At 46.4% G+C, this 22,537-nt stretch overlaps 1 protein-coding gene across 2 annotated transcripts in view; it reads right to left on the bottom strand.

The window, feature by feature from the left end:
- Positions 1-1,003: 1,003 nt before the first annotated feature.
- PROSER2 (proline and serine rich 2) overlaps positions 1,004-22,537 on the bottom strand; it is a 43,129-nt gene continuing 21,595 nt past the window's right edge. For both annotated transcript variants that reach the window (XM_002925151.4, XM_034644018.1), the window contains exons 3-4: positions 5,563-5,803; positions 1,004-3,958 (exon numbers count right to left, since the gene is read on the bottom strand). In XM_002925151.4, the coding sequence (XP_002925197.2) occupies positions 2,952-3,958; positions 5,563-5,803 (1,248 nt within the window). In that variant the 3' untranslated portion in view covers positions 1,004-2,951. The remainder of the gene's footprint in view (positions 3,959-5,562; positions 5,804-22,537) is intronic.

Here is a 22,537-nt window from a genome sequence, read left to right as displayed (position 1 = left end):
TGACCTCAGGAGCCCCCCATGAGGAATTTTGTGTGAAGAATCCTATACCGTTCAGGTCCGTGTGTGCCACACAGGGAGGGAACAGCAGGAGGGGCTCAGGCCCGACCCACCGCCGTGTGCACCTCGACAGACTCAAGACACCCCGTGTCTATCTCCTCAACGGGCCTTGTAAGAGGATAGTGCCAGCTGGGGGGAGAAGAGCAGAGATCAGACTTTCTCCCGGGTTAGGTTAGTGAGCACAGAGGAGCCACACGGCAGAGCGGGAAGGAGGAGGGCCCGGAACAGACATGCTTGCCCTGGTAACTGAGAAGTATTACTGTGTGCGGACGAGACTGGCCGTGTGTACATACCTGCCTAAAAGCAAAGAATTCTTTTCTCCTGATTTTTAAGCATTAAGATAAAGAGTTTCATAGAAATGGAGGCTGATTTACAGGTATCACTTTGAAAAGAAAAAAAAAAAACTGGGCCCTTGAGATTCATCTTTTCTTTTCATTATGGTTTTGCTTTGAAACGTGGTCCTTAACATCCTCTTGAAGATGAGCCTTTGTGAATGTCCTATCACGGAGTAGTTATGGCAAGAGAACTAATGCCCCTCTGCAAACTAGGTGTTTATTTTATTTTATTTATTTATTTGAGAGAAAACACGAGTGAGTTGAGGGGCAGAAGCACACTCCCCGCTGAGCAGGGAGCCTGACACGGGGCTCGATCCGGGACCCCGGGATCATGACCTGAACCCAAGGCAGATGCTTCACCGAATGTGCCACCCAGGTGCCCCTAAACTAGATGTTTTTGTTAACATGATCCGTACACATACAGGTTACTGCATTAACAGCTATCATTTGAACCTTGTACAAAACACATGGCTTTAATTACTAGGGTTTTGAGCATAAGAAATGGCCAGAATCATAGCCAGTATAATTATGAATAAAGGCAAGGGAAGGATATAACCATTTAAAAGAAAATAACTGAGTGCCAGAATAAAATGCAAAAACAAAGCTGTTTATACTTAAGATAAATCTCTAAATTTATTTTTCCAAAACGTCATCATGAGAACAAATATACCAATATATAGTCACGTTGACCTTAATCACAGTGAAGTCACAGGATAGCATAAAAGAGATAATTCTCATATCTAAAGGATATTTAAAATGTTACCCATATCAAGACCCTCTAATTTTAAACACTGTGTATGGCATCTCACTTCGTGAAAAGGTAATACAGCCCTCCAGAATTCTTCAAACAAATCCAACATAAATAAGAGTACAATAAAAACTCTTTTAAAAACCTGTAAAATCAAAGCACCTATTAAAATTAAGACCTTCAAGAATCTATAAGATTGTTTCAGGAGGACACGGGCGGGATGAGGACACTAGATACTGTAGTTCTAAGGGAAAAAAATGACAATCATTTTATGTAACTTACAAGGCAAATTGAATACTATGAAGGATGTGCTTTATGGTGCATTTAAAAGTTTTAATTTAAATAATACTCAACAGGAGGAAACGGATTCTGTGACAGGGGCTGAGACATAATAACAAAAGGGCGTGACTTGCAATTGCGGCCCTTCCTAGCCTATTTTTAGAGGCTTAAGACTCCAGCCTTAAATAGTTTTAATAAGAATGCTTGTGGCTACAACTCAGCCTATAACACACAGTCTGGGAGAAAAGCAGTTCTTCTCAGACTGTGGAACCTAGTTTGCTGGGGTTTTTTCCCCTTTGAGACTAATCCTGAGATCTTGCTCACAGAACAGGAGGGATCTCAAGAATGTTTTTGTTTCCTTCTGTTTACTAGCTACCTTGGAACATGCACAACTAAAATTGGGTGATAAATGGAAATCAGGTTAAAATTAGGGGATACATCCTTAAAAATGTTCTTCATGAAGAAAAGGAACTATCTTGCTTCTCTGGAAGCCTACTTGGAGTATTACCTTCCTTGGGCACAGAGCAACACATGTGTGAGCAAGAAGCTCTCTTGATTATGGAGATGTGCCCTTAAAGGTACCAATCTCTGTGTCCCCCGTCACAGCTGGGATGGCCGCATCCGTCAAGAGAGTAGGAAGGGCTTGCATCTTGAAGTTACTTGGTAGGGTCTTAAGAAGTCTACGGATGTGGACTCACGAATGTATGTGCGTGTGAACACGTTTCTATAAACACACATTATGTACAGGTATATACACAATACACGCTCACCCACGTATCTCCCAGTGACAGCCCCCGTAGTCTGATGAAAATTACCACCTTTTCCAAATCCAAACTTTTCCTTCCACTCCCGTAACTCAAAATTACAGTAAATCATACTCTGAAGGGTTCATTTCAATTTTCAATTAAAAACAAAACAAAACAAAACAAAACAAATGGGCAAACCAAATTATATCCAAAAACAAAGGCACATCTAGGGCCAACACACCAAATTTTACCCCTGAAAACCAAACAGAAAAACCAAAGGAGATGCTCTGAGATGTTATGAAAATTGGGCATTTCCGTTTTATTTTCTCAGAAAAGGAAGAGAAGATCCCTTTCATGGATAATTGAGTGTCGGAAATGTTACCTGGCTTGGGCATCATGTCCTGGGGATAAGAGTCTAGATGAGAGACTGAAGAATAACAAATCAGACCCAATCACCCTCCTTCTAAATCCAAAAAAAAAAAAGAAAAAAAAAGATATGGTATTAGGGTTGTCAGGGTTCTTCTCTGAGCTCCCGGAAAAAGGAAGACAAGATACGGGACCGGACTCTCCCGGAAGGATCGTCCTGCTCCAATGTGGCAGTGGCGTCGGGCAGCACTTCCTGTCCCCACTCCCTCTGCCTGGACTGCGGAGTCCTGGCACCTGTCCTCTCTCGTCCTCCACAGGGCACAGCCCTGGGACCGTGGCCACTGCTCCTCACGCAGGCACATCCGTGTTAGGCCACGCGGGTCTGGCCATCGTGCCTTTCCAGCCCCACCCCATCCTCCATCACAAGTTCTCCTTCAGAAGGCCGAGCTTGCGCAGGGCCTCCCGGCGGGCCTCCTCTGTGGAGCCACGGCCAGAAAACTGGACAGTGATGCCCTGGGGCCTGAACCCAACAGCCCTGGGCAGTGAACCTGACCGCTTTCTGGCATCCTGGCCACAGTCCGGCTGCCGGTGCTCATAAAGGCTCCTGCTGGCGTTCTGGCGTGCAAGTTTGCTGGCAAGCGCCGGGTCTGGATGGAAGGTGACAGTTTTTCCAGTCGAGACGAAGGCACTGGGCTCACTCTTGAGGACGTCGTGGATGCTCTGGAAGCCATTGGCCATCGGCGGGCACTCTTCTGTCTGCACGCCTCTGGACTGCTGGGTGCTGGTGTGGCCACCGGGACGCGTGGACGTGGCTTCTTGGACCGGGCCTGGCTTGCTCTGGATGCTTCTGCCCTGCTCGGCGACATCAGCCCTGGGGGCCCGGTCTTCCGCTTCCCCCGTGGTCAGGAAAGACACGCCATTGATGTTGGCCAAGACCCGGGCCTTCCGCTCCTGCACGTTGACGGCTGCTTTGGAGATGGTCTTGTTGAACTCCTTCCCCGCGCTGTTGGTCACGCTGATGTTGCTCGGGAAGCGGTGGATCTTGGGCAGGGGCTGGGCCGCGTGTCTGTGCCACAGGAAGGGGTCCCCGTTCCGAGGAGCCCCCGAAGGCAGTGTCCTCCATTCCCCCGGCTTGCCCTCCTTGGAGGGGGACGCGGGTGAAAGTGCTTCACTTCCAGCTAACTTCTCAGACATTTTCTGAGCGATCACCAGTGGGGTGGGAACGGAGCGGGGCAGTTTGGGGTGCTCTGCGGGGGGAGTGGGAGCTGGCAGCTCCTTTCTGGGGGGCGCGGCCACTGCAACCATAGGCTGGGTGGGCGGCACTGGAGGGGCCTCTGGAGCTGCGGAGTCTGGCAGGGGAGGACCGTCGGCCTCTGGGTTCCTGCCTTCAAGGACGGGAATGTCTTCCTTCCCGGCAGGGCCAGCCCCTGAAAAGGAGGCAGAATCCTCATCAGCTACCAGCTTAGGTAAAAATAAATGCATCCCATTTCCTTCTCATTGAACTGACGAGGGCCTCCAAGGGACATAATGCCAACGTCAGCAGCACTGTCAGCATCCTGTCAGCTAAACTCCATGGCCCAGTAAAGGAGAACATCCTACGTGAGTCTCAGCACCGCGCGATGAGAAGGCGTCAGTCGGTGATGGCGGGAGACTCCAGTCTGAATGCTCAGTCCCTGGGGTGCACACTGAGCAGGCAGGCTTCTAAGGACGTGTGCACCAGGAGGGACTAAGAGCCCACCTTAGGGAGGGGGTGTTACTGAGGGGAAATGGAGGCGGGAAGGTTGGGGGCCACCCCTGCCTCAGGTTTCTCTAGACGAACACAGGCTGGGTGTATCCGACAGCCCCGGGTAGAACTCGATACGCCAGCCTCTGAGCCTCTACTATACCCTTCACAGATGTGACGGCAGGTTGCCCAGTGCTGTCTGCACTTACATTCATGCACCTCTGTTTTGCTGCAGAACCGTAAGCCGTGTCTGATGTATCCCTATGCTCAGACTCCCACACAACGCTTGCCGGGGCAGGCACTTACAACTGATGTGAGAATACCCCGTTAGAGACGGATGGGCAGGGCGGCTTGGTCTCCATGAGTGTTTCCCTTGGCACAAGGACGTGATCAGGCATTTTTAAAGGATCAGCAGTTCAAATTAACTTTAGGAACTACACTTTAAAGATGTGTGATAAAAATGGGAAAATCTTACAGTCTCTTCTTTGCTGACATGGCTGCAAACAAAACTCCACCTCTGGAGTCTAGAACCCCGGTCTGTGAAATTCGATGTAATACGTGGCCTTGCACGCGTGCACGCGCGCACACGCACACACACACGCACAAGAAAAAATATTTCTAGAGGCTTGTGGCAAATGGCAGTATTTTGTAGAAAGTGCCAAAGTACTTCCGCTTCTGTTTCTCCCTCATCTTTCCAATCCTTATCCCCTTGCCCAGGTTTATTTCCAGTATCTTTTCCAATCAGGAAAATCAGCACCAGACAATCCCGCCTGGTCCACCCCATCTGGTCTTCTCACAGGGTTTAAAAGACAAAAGCATGCCTCTCCTTTGAGCCGCCCTGAATCAAGCAAACCTCCAAGCCTACAGCCTACTAGAGGCTGAGCCAAACTCTTGTCTGCTCTTTTCCTGTTTTCCTGAAGCTGCTGACTTTTCAGTTCAAATACTCCCACTTTGAAAAATCATGCTAGAGAAACAGGGATATAAGATTGCTCAAAACCTGAGATCAAACCCAAGGGCTGAAATATAAGTACCTTGTACGTTTTCTTCGTAGAAAGAATTGTTACACCTGGAAGTCTATTTCCAATTTTCTTTCTTTCTTTTTTAATACATATAAGAACTGATTTGTGTGGCCAGCTAGTCTCATTCTTTACTTTGGCCCTTTCGGAATTTCCCTTCGTGTGCTCTCTCCTAATATGCTACAAAAGCATTTACGTGGTTGGACACTCTACCAAGAGCAAGCTTCTGCTCTGCAGAAACCCGACGAGCCCCACCGCGTCCATACTGGCCACACGCAGGGGAAGACCTCACCTGCAGCCTCCGTCCCAGCCGGGAGGCACTCCAGTTCTCCCGCCTCCGGTGCTGGCTGCACTAAATCGATGACCTCTCCCGGCTCAGAGTGACCGGAAGCACGCTCTTCCAGAGACCCCGGAGAGTGGCTGTCACACAGGACTTGCTCCTCAAAGTCGTCTTCCAGGGAATCAATGGTCTCTTCAAAAAACAGGATGACATCCTTTTCCTCATGTGTCAGGTACTTCAGGCTCTCGTCATCCTACACAACAGGTGCAGGGATTGGGAATAGAAGGGATAAAGCAAACAGTCGTTTCACGGAAGAGACAAAATAAGACAAAGTCGGGATCTGTGCAGAGCCCACGGCAGACTCCACAGCCCTCTCAGAGGTCCCGCTGGGGACAGTCTGCCATTCAGGGGACCCCACCGACAAGCGTGTCCCTCCCCATCGCACCTCTGTGAAAAAGAACACTGCCCAGAAGCTATAGCAAAGAAAGGGTCTTAGAACCTATTCCCAACTCTAGCCTTACGGTTCCTGGTGAGTCAATGACAAAAAATATAACTCTTCTTCAAATCTCCTTGGAACACTGTTCTCAACTGACTGCTCTCAGATGTCATCCCATAATAGCAGTGGGGGGGGGACACCTTTGGTTAAAGATAGTGACGTGAATGCACATATTTATGTCCTCTTCCTCAGGAAACCTCGCTACAACAACAGGATTTGTTTTAAAGGCGCACATCACAAAGACAAAAATAATAAGAAAGGAGACAGCAGCCAAGAAATGTGGGAAGTTAGGCAGCAGCAGGACAGGTGTAATCGACTCTGAAGACCCACGGAAGCTGAGTTCCAGCCAGCAGCTGCTGGATGCCAGTAACCACCCTGATGAGGACAGGGGAGTCCCCCCCCCACCCGCCGGCTCAGGCACTGGGGGTGCAGAGCAGTTCTGCGGGGGTGGGGGGGACAAGAGGACAGTGGGAAGAGAATTGGTTCAGCAGGAATGAGGTCACCCCCGCAGAAAATAGATGTTTTTTCTTAAAGAAGGTAAAAGAGGGATTTGAAGAGAGCTGATGGTGAAGGATCGTGAAACGGAGAGTAAATGAAGCCAAAGGGCCGACCCCACAGGTTCCCCAACAAAGCAGCTCAGCGAGATCCCCCTACAGTAGCGAAGACCACAGTCAACAACCCCCCCGCCGCACAGAATTTCTAATCAGCTTCTCAACGTCCTCTCTGAGCATGTGCACACGCAGAAGGATCACTGGGCAGCTGAGAAAAACCTTTACCATGAAAGACATACCCAAACAAACCAAAAGGAAAAGAAAACAACCTCCAGAAACAAACTATGCAGAACTGATGACAATCTCTAAAAGATGACTATTAATATCCTCAGAGAGACGAGGGGATACTGAATCCATCAAGAATATGATGCTTTTAAAAAAACAACAACAAAAAAGCCAGAGGACCAAAACAGCTCTTAGAAATTAACACTAGGACAGCAGAACTAAAAAATAAAACCAAAGCCTACAAGATAAAGTAGAGAAATGAGTAAAGTAAAACAAAGAGACGATTAAAAAAAACAAAAACAAAACCAGGGAACAGAAGAAAATTAGAGGATAAATATGGGAGGGCCAACATCTGATAATGAGAGCCCCAGAAAGATAAATCAGAAAAGTAGAGGGGGGGGCGCCTGGGTGGCACAGCAGTTAAGCGTCTGCCTTCGGCTCAGGGCGTGATCCCGGCATTATGGGATCGAGTCACATCAGGCTCTTCTGCTATGAGCCTGCTTCTTCCTCTCCCACTCCCCCTTGCTTGTGTTCCCTCTCTCGCTGGCTGTCTCTATCTCTGTCGAATAAATAAATAAAATTAAAAAAAAAAGTAGAGGGGAAGAAAGTATCAAAATAATTAAGTAAAAGAATTGAAGGCTCTGAGTCTCCAGATGGAAAGGTCATCATTAGAACAACCTGACGAACGAGAATGAAACAGACGTATATCAGGGCACATCATTGAAATCTCGGGATGCCAAGGACCAAGATCCCGAAAGCTTCCCAGAGCAAAAATCAGGTCACAAAACAAAAGACCAAGAATTGAAACAGCAACAGACTTCTCAGCAGCGATATCAGAAGCCACAAGACAACGTCATGATTCCTTCAAAATTCTGAGTGAATTGAGAACTAGAATTTTATGCCTTACCCAAAGGAGGTGATCGGAAAATAAAGATGATTTTAAGACAGGTGAGGTCTACACAATGGATCTCCCGCGTATGCCTTTCTCACGAAGCTTCTGCAGGGTGGTGGGGGAGTGCAGTTGCTCCCCTAGACAAGGGAGTAAACCGAGAAAGGCCCCGGGAGCTGGGGACCAGGAGAGAATGAGAGAAAGCCAAAGGGAACCCCAGGATGTCAGCGGTGCAGTGAACAACCAGTCTAGTTCAGAGCCCGCCAGAGGGCGAAGAACATGAAGCAAGCAAATAAAACCCGAGCAGTTATTAACCACAGAAAACTAAAGTTGGAGAAAAGGCATGTATCTGTGAATCCATTTGCCTATAGTAATATGCACACAGATATATGAATTATGTCGTATTCATTGTAGCAAGGAAACAAACAAGAAACAACCCAAAATGTCCAATAATAATGGTGTATGTAGTTAAACTAATTGAGGCACATTCACAGATGGAATATCATAAATGGTGTTTTCAAAAGAATATAAAGCTAAGTGAAAAAAAATTCAGATAGAAAAATGGAGCTGTCTCAATTTGACTTAAATATCTGCATACTTAGAAATACTGACAGGATTTATAGGAAAATGTCCATAGTGACAGTGGGAGGGGGATGAAGGCAACTAACAAAGAAACAGGGTGAGTTAAAAGTTGAGTCCTCTAGGGGCACCTGGGTGGCTCAGTGGGTTAAGCGTCTGTCTTCAGCTCAGGTCATGATCTCAGGGTCCCGGGATAGAGCCCCGCATTGGGCTCCCCGCTCAGCGGGCAGTCTGTCTCTCCCTCTGCACCCTCCTCATTAGTGCTCTCTCTCTTGCTTGCTCCCTCTGTCTCAAAAAAATAAATGAAATCTTAAAGAAAAGAGATCATGTCTTCTACTGAGTAGGAAATGGGAGGACGGTGCTTTTCATAACCCAATGAAACTACTTGACCCTCTATGAGTGAAAACTTTGATAAAACAACAAAAAAAAAAGTGGTAGAAGCAAACGTGATTAAGAGCTGACCCCGGCGGGGGTGGGTGGCTGGGTGGCACCTGGGTGGCTCAATCGGTTAAGCATCTGACTCTTGATTTCAGCTCACGTCTTGCTCTCAGGGTCGTGAGTTCAAGCCCATGTTGGGCTCCACGCTCAGCGTGGAGCCTACTTAAAAGAAAAAAAAAAAGAGAAAAAAATTGTTGACCCAGGTGGTGCAGGAGAGTGCTTTTCACACTGGGATCTGAGAGGTTACACAAATGCCCGCCCACCCAAAGCACCTGATTCCCAGGCCCATCAAAGAACCTGCAGGCTTCACGAATTTAGAGCCGGTTTAAGGCATTCGTTTGTTTTTGATATTATCAACCCAAGAATACATGCAAAATTCTCAAGCTGGCTTGGCTGTATGAGTTTAATCCTGAAGGCAGGAAGATTCGGGGCAAGCCGACTGACTGCAGCCGGGTTCGGTGGGCAGACAGAATGGCATGGGCTGGGTCAGCAGACAGAGTGGAGCACTGCTAGGGAGAAGCAGCAATATACCCCCACCAGATATAAACCCATGTAGTGTTGCTGGGTCACAGACATGTGTCTGCTTAGGTAGACATAGACAAACAGCTCTCCCAAGTGCTTGTCCCAGGTGCACTCCCGCCAGGAGGCCCGCTGGCTCTCCCTCCGTGGCAGGAACGTGCCAGCGTCCCATCGTGATTTTCCATCCACTCCCAAGAAGGCAGTGTTGTGTGCTTTTTTTTTTTTTTTAATAATACTGAACTGGCTATTTGGAGATCCTCTTATGAAGTCCCGCCTGTTCACATCTTTTGCCTGTTCTTATCAAGTTGTCTTTTAAAAAATATAGTACTACCCATATTAGATAGACCTCATTTGTTGGATGTATTTGTTGCAAATATCTTCTGCTATTCACTGGCTTGCCTTTTCTCTTTCTTAATGAGGGTCTTTTGATGACTAGTCCTTAAAGTTATGTAGTGTAGTGTTTCATGGTTAGAGTTTTTTGGGTCCTATTTAGGAAACCACGACCTACTCCATGGTCATGGAGATATTCACCTGTTTTCTTCTAGAAGCAGTATTTTTCATATTCAGTGCTACAATTAATCTGGAATGAACTTCTGTGTGTGGCGTGAAGTCAAGATTCATTGTTTTCTAAATTGATACCCAATTATTTCAGCACCAGGCCTTGGAAAGACCATCCTTTCTCCACTATAGGTGGCCTTGGTTGGATGTCAGGTGACAGTACATGTGTGGGGTCTGTTTATGTCTGTCTATGACAATTATTTGTTCATATACCAATAAAAGTTTTATTTTTATTTTTATTTATTTTTAAAAAGATTTTATTTATTTATCGACAGAGACAGAGACAGAGACAGCCAGCGAGAGAGGGAACACAAGCAGGGGGAGTGGGAGAGGAAGAAGCNAAAAAAGATTTTATTTATTTATCGACAGAGACAGAGACAGCCAGCAAGAGAGGGAACACAAGCAGGAGGAGTGGGAGAGGAAGAAGCAGGCTCATAGTGAAGAGCCTGACGTGGGGTTTGATCCCATAATGCCGGGATCATGCCCTGAGCCGAAGGCAGATGCTTAACCGCTGTGCCACCCAGGCGCCCCTATTTTTATTTTTTTTATTTTATTTTTTTTTAAAGATTTTTATTTATTTATTCGACAGACACAGAGACAGCCAGCGAGAGAGGGAACACAAGCAGGGGGAGTGGGAGAGGAAGAAGCAGGCTCCTAGTGGAAGGAGCCCGATGTGGGGCTCGATCCCACAAGGCCGGGATCATGCCCTGAGCCGAAGGCAGAAGCTTAACCGCTGTGCCACCCAGGCGCCCCTTATTTTTATTTTTTAAAGTTTTTATTTATTTATTTGAGAGAGAGAGAGCAAGCAAGAGAGAGCAAGAGGAGGGGTGGGGGTTGAAAGACAGAAGCAGAGGGAGAAGGACTCAATCCCAGGACCCCGAGATCATGACCTGAGCAGAAGACAGACGCTTAACCAACTGAGCCACCCAGATGCCCCATAAACACTGTTTTAATTATTGTAAGTCTCGTTATCTGGCAGTTTAAAGTCCTCCAAATTTTGCTGTTCTCCTTTAAGTCTGTGCTAGCTCTTTTGGACCTTTTTATTTCCATGTAAATTTTAGTATCAGCTGTCAGTTTCCATCCTCCCAGATACACACGCACCTCTGCTGGGACTTTGGAACGACACAGAAGTTCCTCAAATTGAGGAGAACTGAATTCCCCAATGTTATTTGAATCCTCCAATATGGGGTACCTAGAACTACAAATTCTTGCGCCCTACCGCCGATCTGCTAAATCAAACACATTGAGGGCCTCCGGTCTATGTGTTAACAAACACTCTGGGAAATACTGATGCACTGATGTTGGATAGGCGTTGATTTGGTTCCTCAACTTTCCTCAAGAATGTCTTGGAGTTTCCAGTCTGAGATTTTATGCAGTTGACATTGTATGTCTTCTTAGGTATTTGATGTTTTTTGATGCTAATATAAATGTCACTTAAAAAAAATTTCTAAAAAAATTTTTAGTTGTTGCTTTTTTTTTTTTTTTAAGTAAACTCTATACCCTGGAGATCAAGAGTTGCATGCTCCATCGATATAAAGTACACTGTTCTTGTAATAAGTAAATTCAACTAATTGGCTGTGTAATCCTGACAGTTTATTTGTAGATTCTTTTCAGTTTTCTACAAACGCAATGGTGTCTGCACATGAGAGATTTTTATTTCCTCCTTTCCATTAATTTTGCGACCCATTCATTTGTTTTCATTTGCCTTATCGTACTGGCTGGGTTCTCAAGTCGACTGGATAGAAGTGGCATCTTTGTCTTGTTCCCAGTATCAGAGAGAAAGCTTTCAGCTCACCATTAGGTATCATGTTTGCCATAGGGTTTTTATAAAGTTTTATTATTTATTTATTTTTAAGTAAAGTCTATTGCCAAAGTGGGGCTCTAACTCACGACCCTGAGATCAAGAGTCCCACACTCTACCAACAGAACAAATCGGGCGCCCCTGCTGTAGATTTTTTTTTAATGACTTTTATCAGATTAAGAAAGTTTTCTTCTATTCCTACTTTGCTGAGTATGTTGGTTTTAATGTAATAATTGGGTTCTGAATTTTGTCAAATCATTTTCTTTATGTATTAGAGTGATACTCTGTTGGGGGTGATGTTACCCTTTACAGGGTACTTGGCAATGTCTGAAGACACTTTTGGTTGTCACAACTGGGCGGGTGTCACTGGCATCTAGCGGGTGGGGCACGCTATAGCCTTGGGCACACAGGACAGCTCCCCACAGAAAGAATGATCTGGCTGAGGAGACTGAGGAGACATGCTCATATACTTTTCCTCTTTTATTCTGTTAATGAAACTGAATTACAATGGTTGATTTTCCAATATTAAACCAACCTTGCATTCTTGGAACAAGTCCAATCTGGTTGTAATGTTATCTTTTTTATACATCACTGAATTTGATTTGCTAATATTTTGTTTAGGATTTCTGCATCTGTATTTACTAGACAGATTGGCTTCTCGTTTTCCTTTCTTGGTGATCAGGTTTTGTATACCTTTCTTTTTAAAATATCAACTTTTAAAACAATATGCCCTAAGATTTTAATTTTAGTTCCTAGCTTATCTTTTTGCTCCACCTTTCCTGAGATTTTGGAGGGGGGGAGCAGGAAAGACTGAATTTAAGAATACTTTTTCTCTAGCTGAAATTAGAGCAGGTTCATATTAACTAGGTCTGTGTAATATATCAGTCTGCATACCTAGCAGTGGACAGTCCCTGAGAACTTCAATATTCCCTCTAAGAACAGGGTCAGTGTGAGGGGCATTAGAAAAGGGGCAGGGTACTGTGAGGGAAAATGGGCACAAAATGTTCCTGACTGAATACTTTCTATTGAGCACAGGACCAAGGGAAAGAGAAATGGGTTTTAAAAAATCTAGTATGGTCATTTACAGAACATATGACTAAGGAATTCACACTTCATTCTGAGAATTCCAGGATCTGGCCCTACCTACTTTTCACATTTCATCTCCTACTACTCTCCCCTTTCTACTCTGTTCCAGGGGTGGTGACATGTACCGTAAGGAGCCAGGGAGTAAATGTTTTGGCCTTTGCAGGCTTTATGGTGACAACTACTCAACTCTGTCCATGTACTGTGAAAGTTATAGACAGTGTGTTAATGAACAAGCCTAACTTTGTTATAATAAATCTTTATTTACAAAAACAGGTGGGGGGCCAGAGTTGGCCTACAGGCTGTGGTCTGCCAACTCTTGTTCTGTACTCTAAACACATCAAATCACCTGCCATCTCCTATGCCTGTTTTCATGTCTCCAGTGCCTGTCTCTGCATAGTCACATCTTACTTATCCTTCATGGTCACCACACCTCCAATGTCACCACACCTCCAGCCGACTCCATAGCATCTACTGAATCATACATTCAAATATTTGAGCATCTACTATGCATCAGGCAATGTAAATGTAACAGTGTAAATAATGTTCTTGCTGTCTACTTGACCATCTAATGAGGGCTTTAGATAAGAAAAGAGGTGGTTACTTCAGAGCCTGGAAATGGCTCCAACGAGATGACTACGGGGTGTTACGGAAACGGGTGTCAATCTACATGTTTGGGGAAGGGGTCTGATCTGGAACACTTTGGCGAGGAAATAGTATCTGAAAGATATTAATAATCTGAAAGAAGTGGGAAGGAGTCGAACACAAAGGGACATGGGGTGGGTAGATCTGTGTCTGAGAGATCATGTTGGCTATCGTGTGGGAAATACTGAATATGGGAAGCAGTCTGGACGAGACCTCAAGGTCACCTAAACTAGAGCAGGGGTGATGGGAAGAGAGAGGAGGAGATGGGATTTCAGAAAGATGTAAAATGTAGAATCCGCTCGTCATTTACTCTCTACGACAGTTGTTCCTCATCCAGCTTTCCAGCTCTACCAGACTTCACACTTAGAGAGGAGCCTCAGATATCCAATGCCCCCCGCCCCCGACCACCCACAGAGCTTGCAGGCTGTCTTGTCACTGTGACCAAAAGGTCAGCTGCGTCTTCACCATGTCTGTCTGCTTTGTCCCTCTGGCAACCAGAACTGGAAAGCTTCATATGAAATCCGGCGACACCATTCATTTTGTGATTTTTCTAGAGTTTCTTGAAGGCCGGTGGGATCATCCGAAGGGCCACCATGGATGGTGTAAGGCTTTCCTGCCTCATCTTTTCTCTCCACACCTTATTCTTTCCAGACCATCCTGTCCCCCGTCCATTCAGCACCTGCGCTCCTCCCTCTCCTGCTTTCCCAGACTCACCCGAAGACATTTCTCATGTTGCTCCCATCCATGCAAAGTAGTTTAGCGCAGTGATTCAACAGAAAAAAACTTGCAAGTCTAAAAATCATTAGGGCTCTTAGCATAACAAAAGTCCCTGTAGTTAATAATTACAACGATCTCAGATGCTGTTAGGATGACGTGATGATGAGAACAACCATAACCAAATAAAATGTGTAAGGAAATAAATTAATGCTCTTACCCTCTTCCTCCTACTTTGCCTTTCCCAACTCAGTGTTTCAATAGGGCTATGCGCAAGATTTTTAGATAATCTATTTTGGTTAGGTATACAGACAGCAGAATTAAATGGGCAACTGGCCTGCAACAGACCTTCAGCTTAAGACACATGCCAACTACCACACTGAGTGAGGGGTGCAAAGTACGAGCAGAGTACATAACCCCCACAGGTCTAATCCAACCTCAGAGCAAGAAATTCCAACGTAAGATTTCATTTGGAAAACGGGCTTAGAAAGGGCAGCTCCTACACAACCATTTTGTGTTCTAGGGCAGACTGTAGGACCCACAGGCTGAAAGACACAACACAAAGGCCAATCAGCCCAGCTACCTCCCTGGAAGGTGTGAACGCTGGCTCAGGGGCAAAGAAAAGACCCCAAGATCATACAACTACTCAGTAAAGTGGCCAAGATAGAACTAGTCTGTTCTTGCTTTTTTGTTTTATGCTATTCATTTCTGGTTTTAATCCCATAATTATTCAAGGTCAGAGGCCTGGGTCCTGGAAGACTTACATTCTTACACCCCCAGCCCATCTGAGGTCTCTCGCCAGAGTTAGAGGCTGGAGTATAAACAGAACAGGCCCTGAAGCTGCTGTGTGTCCCCATGCACCGTCTCTGTGCTCCACCTGGCCTTGAGTGCTGACCTAAGGGACGGAGCCAAAAACAGCTGTGGGCTCAGTCTGCTGCCTAATCCCCCAAACAAGAAGCTGCCCTCCACAGGAACCCCCTCTGCCTACGCCCGGGAAAGGAAAGAAGGCAGAGACCGAGAAAAGGCCCAGTGCCAAGGGCAGGGGGACAGGGTACCCAGGGCCAGAAAAGGGGCGCGTGCCCTGGTGGGAGAGGGTTGCTATCTACTCCTCTTGTTCTCTGGAGATGCCTGCGCTGTCGCCTGCCTCCGACAGGGATGCGAGAGAGGAAGACTGGGCCTTGGGGAAGAGGCAGAGCATGAAAAGCAGGGCACTGAGAATAGGCAAATCGATAGAGCCAGGAAGTAGGTGAGTGTTTGCTCAGGGCTGCGGGAATTGGGGGAAGCAGGGAGTGACTGCTAATGGGCGTGGGGTTTCTTTGGGGGCGGTGAAAATGTTCTAAGTGTGATTGTGATGATGGTTGCCCAACTCTGTGAACCTACTAAAAACCACTGACTGGCAAACTTTAAACAGGTGAATTGTCTGGCATGTGAATGGTATCTCAATAGAGCGGTCACGTAGTGAAAATAGCAACAACGGGGCGCCTGGGTGGCACAGCGGTTAAGCGTCTGCCTTCGGCTCAGGGCGTGGTCCCGGCGTTATGGGATCGAGCCCCACATCAGGCTCCTCCACTATGAGCCTGCTTCTTCCTCTCCCACTCCCCCTGCTTGTGTTCCCTCTCTCGCTGGCTGTCTCTATCTCTGTCGAATAAATAAATAAAATCTTAAAAAAAAAAAAAAAGAAAATAGCAACAAGGAAGGCAGGGGCCTTGTAGCCCCCATGGAGGAGGGAGAGAGCCCTGGCAGTGGTGGTCCTTGCTTCGCTGGTGGGGCTTTTGGAGGCAGCATTTGCTGACTTAGTTCCAAAGAACTAAGTAGATAGGAAATGAAGGTAAACAAAAACAGCAGTTTTCTTTGGAGGAAAGGAATTGAAGAATTGTGTTAGTATTTGGAAGGAAGTAGGCTGGCAGGAGAATTTTTTTTTTAATTCCCTTTCTATAAATGGTGTTTTTAATGTACCGGTTTGGGCTACCAATCTCCAGATCTATAAGAACTATCTAGAAAACCATACCTCCCTGCCCAATTCTACACCACCATGCTCTCTTCAGATAATGTCTCTAAGTCTCCAAGGGAAACACCATTTGTTTCAAGAATGTGAGAGCGCATACCTTTCTACCCTAATAGGTATATTATAATTGTGAAGAAATAATTTCTATTATATTCAAACCAGAAAATTCAAAATGCTTAATCTACTAAAGAAATTGTAATGGATGCTAAACAAAGTCCTGGTCTTCCTGATGTTTGTCCACTCCTGCACGAAGATGACAGAAGGAATGTCTACCTAGTCCCAGCAGAGCTGTGAGAGGAACATCCAGATAAGTTGGATGACAGACTTTTAAGATTTTATTTTTAAATTTATAAAAAGATTTTATTTATTTAATAGAGAGAGAGAGAGAGAGGGCACACTAGATAGGAGGAGGGGCAGAGAGAGAGAGGGAGCAGCAGACTCCCCGCTGAGCAGGGAACCCAACCCAGGGCCCCAGGATCACGACCTGAGCCGAAGGCAGATTCTTAACCTACTGAACCACCCAGGTGCCCCTAAGATTTTATTTTTATATTTAAGTAATTTCTACACCCCACCTGGGGTTTGAACTTACAACCCTGAGATCAAGAGTCACATACTCCACTGACTGAGCCAGCCAGGTACCATGGATGACAGGCTTTTTTTTTTTTTAAGATTTTATTTATTTATTTATTTATTTGAGAGAGAGAAAGTGTGGGGGGGGGCAGAGGGAGAGAGAAAATCTCAAGCAGACTCTGCATTGAGCTTGGAGCTCTACATGGGGCTTGAACTCACGACACCAAGACCATGACCTGAGCCCAAATCAAGATTCAATACTCCACCCACTGCTCCATCCAGGCACCCCTGGATGACAGACTTTTAAAGCAAATGTTACCAACAGTTCTAAAAGTCAACAGTCCTAGATATGCCTACGGGAGTGCAGATTTGGGATAGGAGTTTCATTTCAGGGGAAAATGTGGAGAGGAAAAAAAAACCTTTGTCTGGCTAAACAAAAAAGTCGAGGAAGCCCAAAACATTCATACTAGATGTTGCTTTAAAAAGTACTGAATTAATTCAGTTCTGAAGCTTTTTTCTTTCTTTTTTTTTAGATTTATTTATTATTTTAGAGAGAGAGCGCGCAAGCAGGAGGCGGGAGAGGGAGAATCTCAAGCAGGTTCCATGCTCAGCATGGAGCCCAATGTGGGGTTCGATCTCAGGGCCCTGAGATCATGATCTGAGCTAAAACCAAGACTTGGAGGCTTAACTGACTGAGCCACCCAGGCACCCCTTGTTTTGTTTTTCATTTAAACAAAAAAATTGGGCTTGGGGCGCCTGGGTGGCTCAGTCCATTGAGCGAACAACTCTTAGTTTCGGTTCAGGTCATGGTCTCAGGGTCGTGGGATTGAGCCCCAAGTCAGGCTCTATGCTCAGCACAAGGCCTGCTTGTCTCTCTCCTTCTGCTCCCCCGCCACTTGCCCTCCCTCCCTCTAGCTCTCTCTCATAAATAAATAAGACAATGTGGCAACTCCTTGTGAGGAAGAAAAAGGAACTTGTAGAATTCATCTCTATTCTAGACAAAAAAAAAATCATAACCAAGATTATGATGGCTAAAAATATTCTTTTTTTAAAAATTATGATATGTTAGTCACCATAAGTACATCCTTAGTTTTTGATGTAGTGTTCCATGTTTCATTGTTTGCATATAACACCCAGTTATATGCTCCATGCAATACGTGCCCTCCTTAATACCCATCACCGGGCTAACCCATCTTCCCATCCCCCTCCCCTCTAAAACCCTTAGTTTGTTTCCCGGAGTCCATAGTCTCTCGTGGTTCATTTCCCCCTTGGTTTACCCCCCCTTCATTTTTCCCTTCCTTCTCCTACCGATCTCCCTGCTATTCCTTATGTTCCACGAATCAGTGAAACCATGTGATAATTGTCTTTCTCTGCTTGACTTATTTCACTTAGCATAATCTCCTCCAGTCCCGTCCATGTTGCTGCAAATGTTGGGTAATCATTCGTTCTGATGGCTGAGTAATATTCCATCATATATATGGACCACATCGTCTTAATCCAGTCATCTGTTGAAGGGCATCTCCGCTCCTTCCATGATTTAGCTATTGTGGACAATGCTGCTANATCGTATATATGGACCACATCTTCTTAATCCAGTCATCTGTTGAAGGGCATCTCCGCTCCTTCCATGATTTAGCTATTGTGGACAATGCTGCTATGAACATTGGGGTGCATATGGCCCTTCTCTTCACTACGTCTGTATCTTTGGGGTAAATGCCCAGTAGTGCAATTGCTGGGTCATAGGGTAGCTCAATTTTTAACTTTTTAAGGGACCTCCACACTGTTTTCCAGAGTGGCTGCACCAGCTTGCATTCCCACCAACAGTGTAAGAGGGATCCCCTTTCTCCACATCCTCTCCAACATTTGTTGTTTCCTGCCTTGTCAATTTTTGCCATTCTAACTGGTGTAAGGTGGTATCTCAAAGGTGGTTTTGATTTGTATTCCCTTGATGGCTAATGATGTTGAACATTTTTTCATGTGTGTGTTTGGCTAGAAATATTCTTGAGATGAACCAAGACCTCGCAGGAAGGCAGCCTAGAGTATTTGTTTTGGCAGAGTGTGATTTGATGTTCATATTTGCTTTTTTTTTTTTAAGATTTTATTTATTTATTTGTCAGAGAGAGAGCATGAGAGAGAGAGCACAAGCAGGGGGGAGGGATAGAGGGAGAAGGAGAAGCAGACTCCTGGCTGAGCAGGGAGCTCCAAGTTGGGACTCGATCTGAGGACCCTGGGATCATGACCTGAGCCGAAGGTAGACGCTTCACCGACTGAGCCCCCAGGCGCCCCTCACAGTTGCTTTTTCCACACACTAAAATGACCTTTCAGACACTTGAGCAAGGCTTCACTGACCTAAGCTGATGAGAGACACCCCCACCCCTGCAGCTGAAGCCCAACAGGGGCGGAGAGAAGCACATAGACATGGGCCTCCGGGCAGCTCCTGACCCGGCTCTCCCCTGCGAGAGACCAGAAGTGCACAGGGCGCTCCCACAGGACAGGGTAAGGCCTTCATTATGGTGGCCTCGAGCCGGTCACTGTGGTGAGTGTTCACCAGGGCCAACTGAAACCCATACTTCTGGCCGGAAAGAGACAGAAACCAACCACTGAGGGATGAGATGGGCGCCCAGTTTTGATTATAGATCTAAAGAACCACGACTTCGAAGGATCCCCGCTGGGCTCCCTGGCGGCCTGTAGCTCCCCCAACCACGGTATTATAAAGTCCTGACTAAGCCAGAGGCGCCTTGCCTGTGCCCGCCACCCAGCGCCCTCCTGACCCCAACAGGGGACTCGATCCCAGGATCATGACCTGGGCGGAAGGCAGACGCTTAACCAACAGAGCCACCCAGGCGCCCCTGCTTCTCCTTTCCATCCTCAGTTCTGTTCCCTGTCCTTGGAATCATTCAGCCCCTACTGTGTCTGACTGCTGTGTATGACCCGGACGTCACCTAACCTCGCCACGCAGACAGTGTTCACCACTGCTTGCTCTACCTTCTTATTCCATGACAAATGGGAGAGGCCAAAAGGCAATCAAAGGCTTTGGAGAAGGAAGGGGGTAATCAGGAGCTGACAACTGCTGTCTGACCACGGGCTCGTTATGTGACTGCAGGGCCATGACGCTTGTTAGCTCGGGGAGAAGGGAGGGTTGCAGGATAGTTCACTGAACAGTAAATCTCCAAACACTCAGCAATGAATCTGGATCATTGTTTTCGCCCAAATTAGAGATAAAAATGAATAGGAGGTATGTCTGAGGATTCGGGGTGCTTCTAATCTGCCCTCAAAGAAGCATGTGCGTTACCAAGTCCCTTACGAGCCGTGGGTATTAAGAGTTTCCCACACTTTTCAAGCCAGCGGTCGCCTGCTCTTCTAGAGGACGCCCCAGGAGGCCTGCGGGCTGCAGGGCCACACGCAGAAATGGCAGCCAAGCACAGTGGCAGGAAGCAGCCGTCTGTCCCTGGGCGTTTTGTGAGATGTGTGCTCCAATCCCAGCCTGAAGGGATTAAGAATATCGGGAACTCTATACCCAAAGCTTCCTTCGTTCCCTTAAACAGCTACCATTTATGAATGTCTCCAAATTCTTCTAGAAACTTTCGGTCCTGAATCCGCATCATCGACTGAGGTGGTAAGTTCCAGAAACACCCGCCCAACCTTGCAAAGACGTGCTGCCTTGTGCTGCATGGAAGCCGTCCTTCTTAAGTGCCAAAGGAGGGAAAAAAAACACGTTTGTAAGGTATCCTCTCACTCAAGGATTTCAAGATTTGGCCAGCCTGTTCTCGTGTTGGCTCTGCCTTTCATTAAAGAGTGTTCAGAGGAAGACTTCCTTACAAGAGAAACAGCCAGCCCCTTGGTGCTAAAGACCGCATCCTTTGCCCTCTTGGAACAGCCCCGCTCATCATGGGGGCCACGTGGGCAGCCGGAACAAGCCTACTGAAGCAGCTATTTTCATTTTAAGCTTGCACTGGCTCAGGAGAAAAGTTTCCATTGCGTAAAGATCTGTTATACCCCAGGCAAGCCTTCAACCAGTGTTTGAAAACTTTAGGATACTCTCATTTAACATCAGGCATTCATGTTTTGTCTTCTTTTAAAAATAACACTTGCTTAAAAGAACTGCTTCTGAACTAGGTTATCTCGTATTGAAAGAGCCTTCCGAGAGCTGTGTCGAACACCGTACAATGTAGAGGCCTGAAAGCACGGTCACTGACTAGTCTTCCGTGAGGTCGGGGATTACAGGCAGCAAGTGTCAAAACTACTGTGGTTGAATCTCATTCCGAAAAGACGAGTCATAAAAAGACCTGATGACTTAGAATCAAAACATATAGAGCTCCTCTCCACATTTAGCCTCCCCAAAAGTTCACAAGTTTTTTTAATGGTGTAGCTAGTTCACTGGTGCAAGGGGCCGGCTGCCAAGACACTGCTTCATAAAAGTCAAGTCCTCGTCAAAATGCCAAATTTTCTCAGGGTGCCGCTCCTCTCTGAGGACAACACACAACTGTGAGATGACACAAGTGACAGCTCAAGTTGGCTCGACGATCTTCCAGAAAGGGAACTGCTTGAAAACAAGCAGAGGTCTGCAAAGAAGGTGCCGGAACAGGACTGGGACGTGTCCTCCTACAGACAGCAAGAGGAGCAGGGAGCCAAGTGGGGTACGTGGCAGGATTATGCCATCACACCCAGGCACACACACATCCTCAGAATGTAATTTCATCGTGTGCTTCCTGAAAGTACAGTCTGCAATGTCATTGCCACAATTATGCTCTACTGGGTACAATGCTGGGTGCTGCGGGGAACCAAAGATTGGACACATGGCAGTCTTGCTGCAGGACGGTACTGGAGAGGAAAGAACCGTGGAGGATAGGCATTCCGGACCGTCACTCCAAAGTGATGCCCCAGAGCGAGATTGCTAGAACGAGGAAGTGTGTGAGATGCTGGGCAGGTGGGGAGAGATGCTTTCCCGTTCCCGTCTCATCGTTTGTGGCCGAAGGAAAAACTCAGAAGACTACTGAGGACACAGAGACATGATACGGAGAGCACGGATCCAACTAGAAGCCTGGGCGGGATGAAGCGGAATCACTCGCAACCTGGAGCTAAGAGGGCGCTGGCCAAAGAGGCTGCCGTTAGGAAGCCCGGACTGCATGCTGGCCAGCACGTCCTTACAGTCACCCTGGGGGAAGAATTATTATCCCACCACCCCCCGTTTTTAACTCAGGAAGAAAATAACTCAGGAACACAGTGACTCCCTAACCTTTCCCAGGTTCCAAGGGAGAGGAATTTGAATTTGAACTCGGGCTTGTCACTACTACCCTGTGTTTATTACTCTTCTGAGCTGATTTTTAGGACACAGACTGGTTAGGAAGAAAGAAAGCAAATTTAAACATGCATAAGGTGGGTTTTTTTGGATTTGAGAGAAATTTTAAGTATATTGGGGAATGTCCTGCTGATACGTATTCAACCCCACCGCAAAACCTATGCAGACCCACACTGATGGCTCAGAAACCCTTCCCCAAAGGCAGTTCATGTTGGTCTCACTCTACCCACTTTGCCCTCCTGATATTTATGAATGTAAGAGATTTGAGTCTCTCCCACCTTTGAACTTAATATTTCTAATATATTTCTAAAAAATGTCCATGATAAGGTTTTTAAAAAGTATTTTATTTATTTATTTGAGAGAGAGCACGAGTGGAGGAAGAGGGAGAAGCAGGCTTTCCACTGAGCAGAGAGCCCGAATCAGGGCTCGATCCCAGGACCCTGAGCTCATGACCCGAGCAAAAAGCAGACGCCCAACTGACTGAGCCACCCAGATGCCCCTTTGATTACAAGTTTTAAAATAAGTCACTTCTCTTTGTAACTCTGGAATGGATATTTAATAGACCTCCCTTCAAACAAGAGCTTTTGTCCCCGAAGATGTATTCTTGTGTATGAC

The sequence above is a fragment of the Ailuropoda melanoleuca genome, chromosome 15 (genome assembly GCF_002007445.2).
Source record: "Ailuropoda melanoleuca isolate Jingjing chromosome 15, ASM200744v2, whole genome shotgun sequence".
Taxonomy (NCBI): domain Eukaryota; kingdom Metazoa; phylum Chordata; class Mammalia; order Carnivora; family Ursidae; genus Ailuropoda; species Ailuropoda melanoleuca.
The sequence above is the reverse complement of the archived record's forward strand: the minus strand, read 5'-3'. Positions and strand labels throughout refer to the sequence as shown.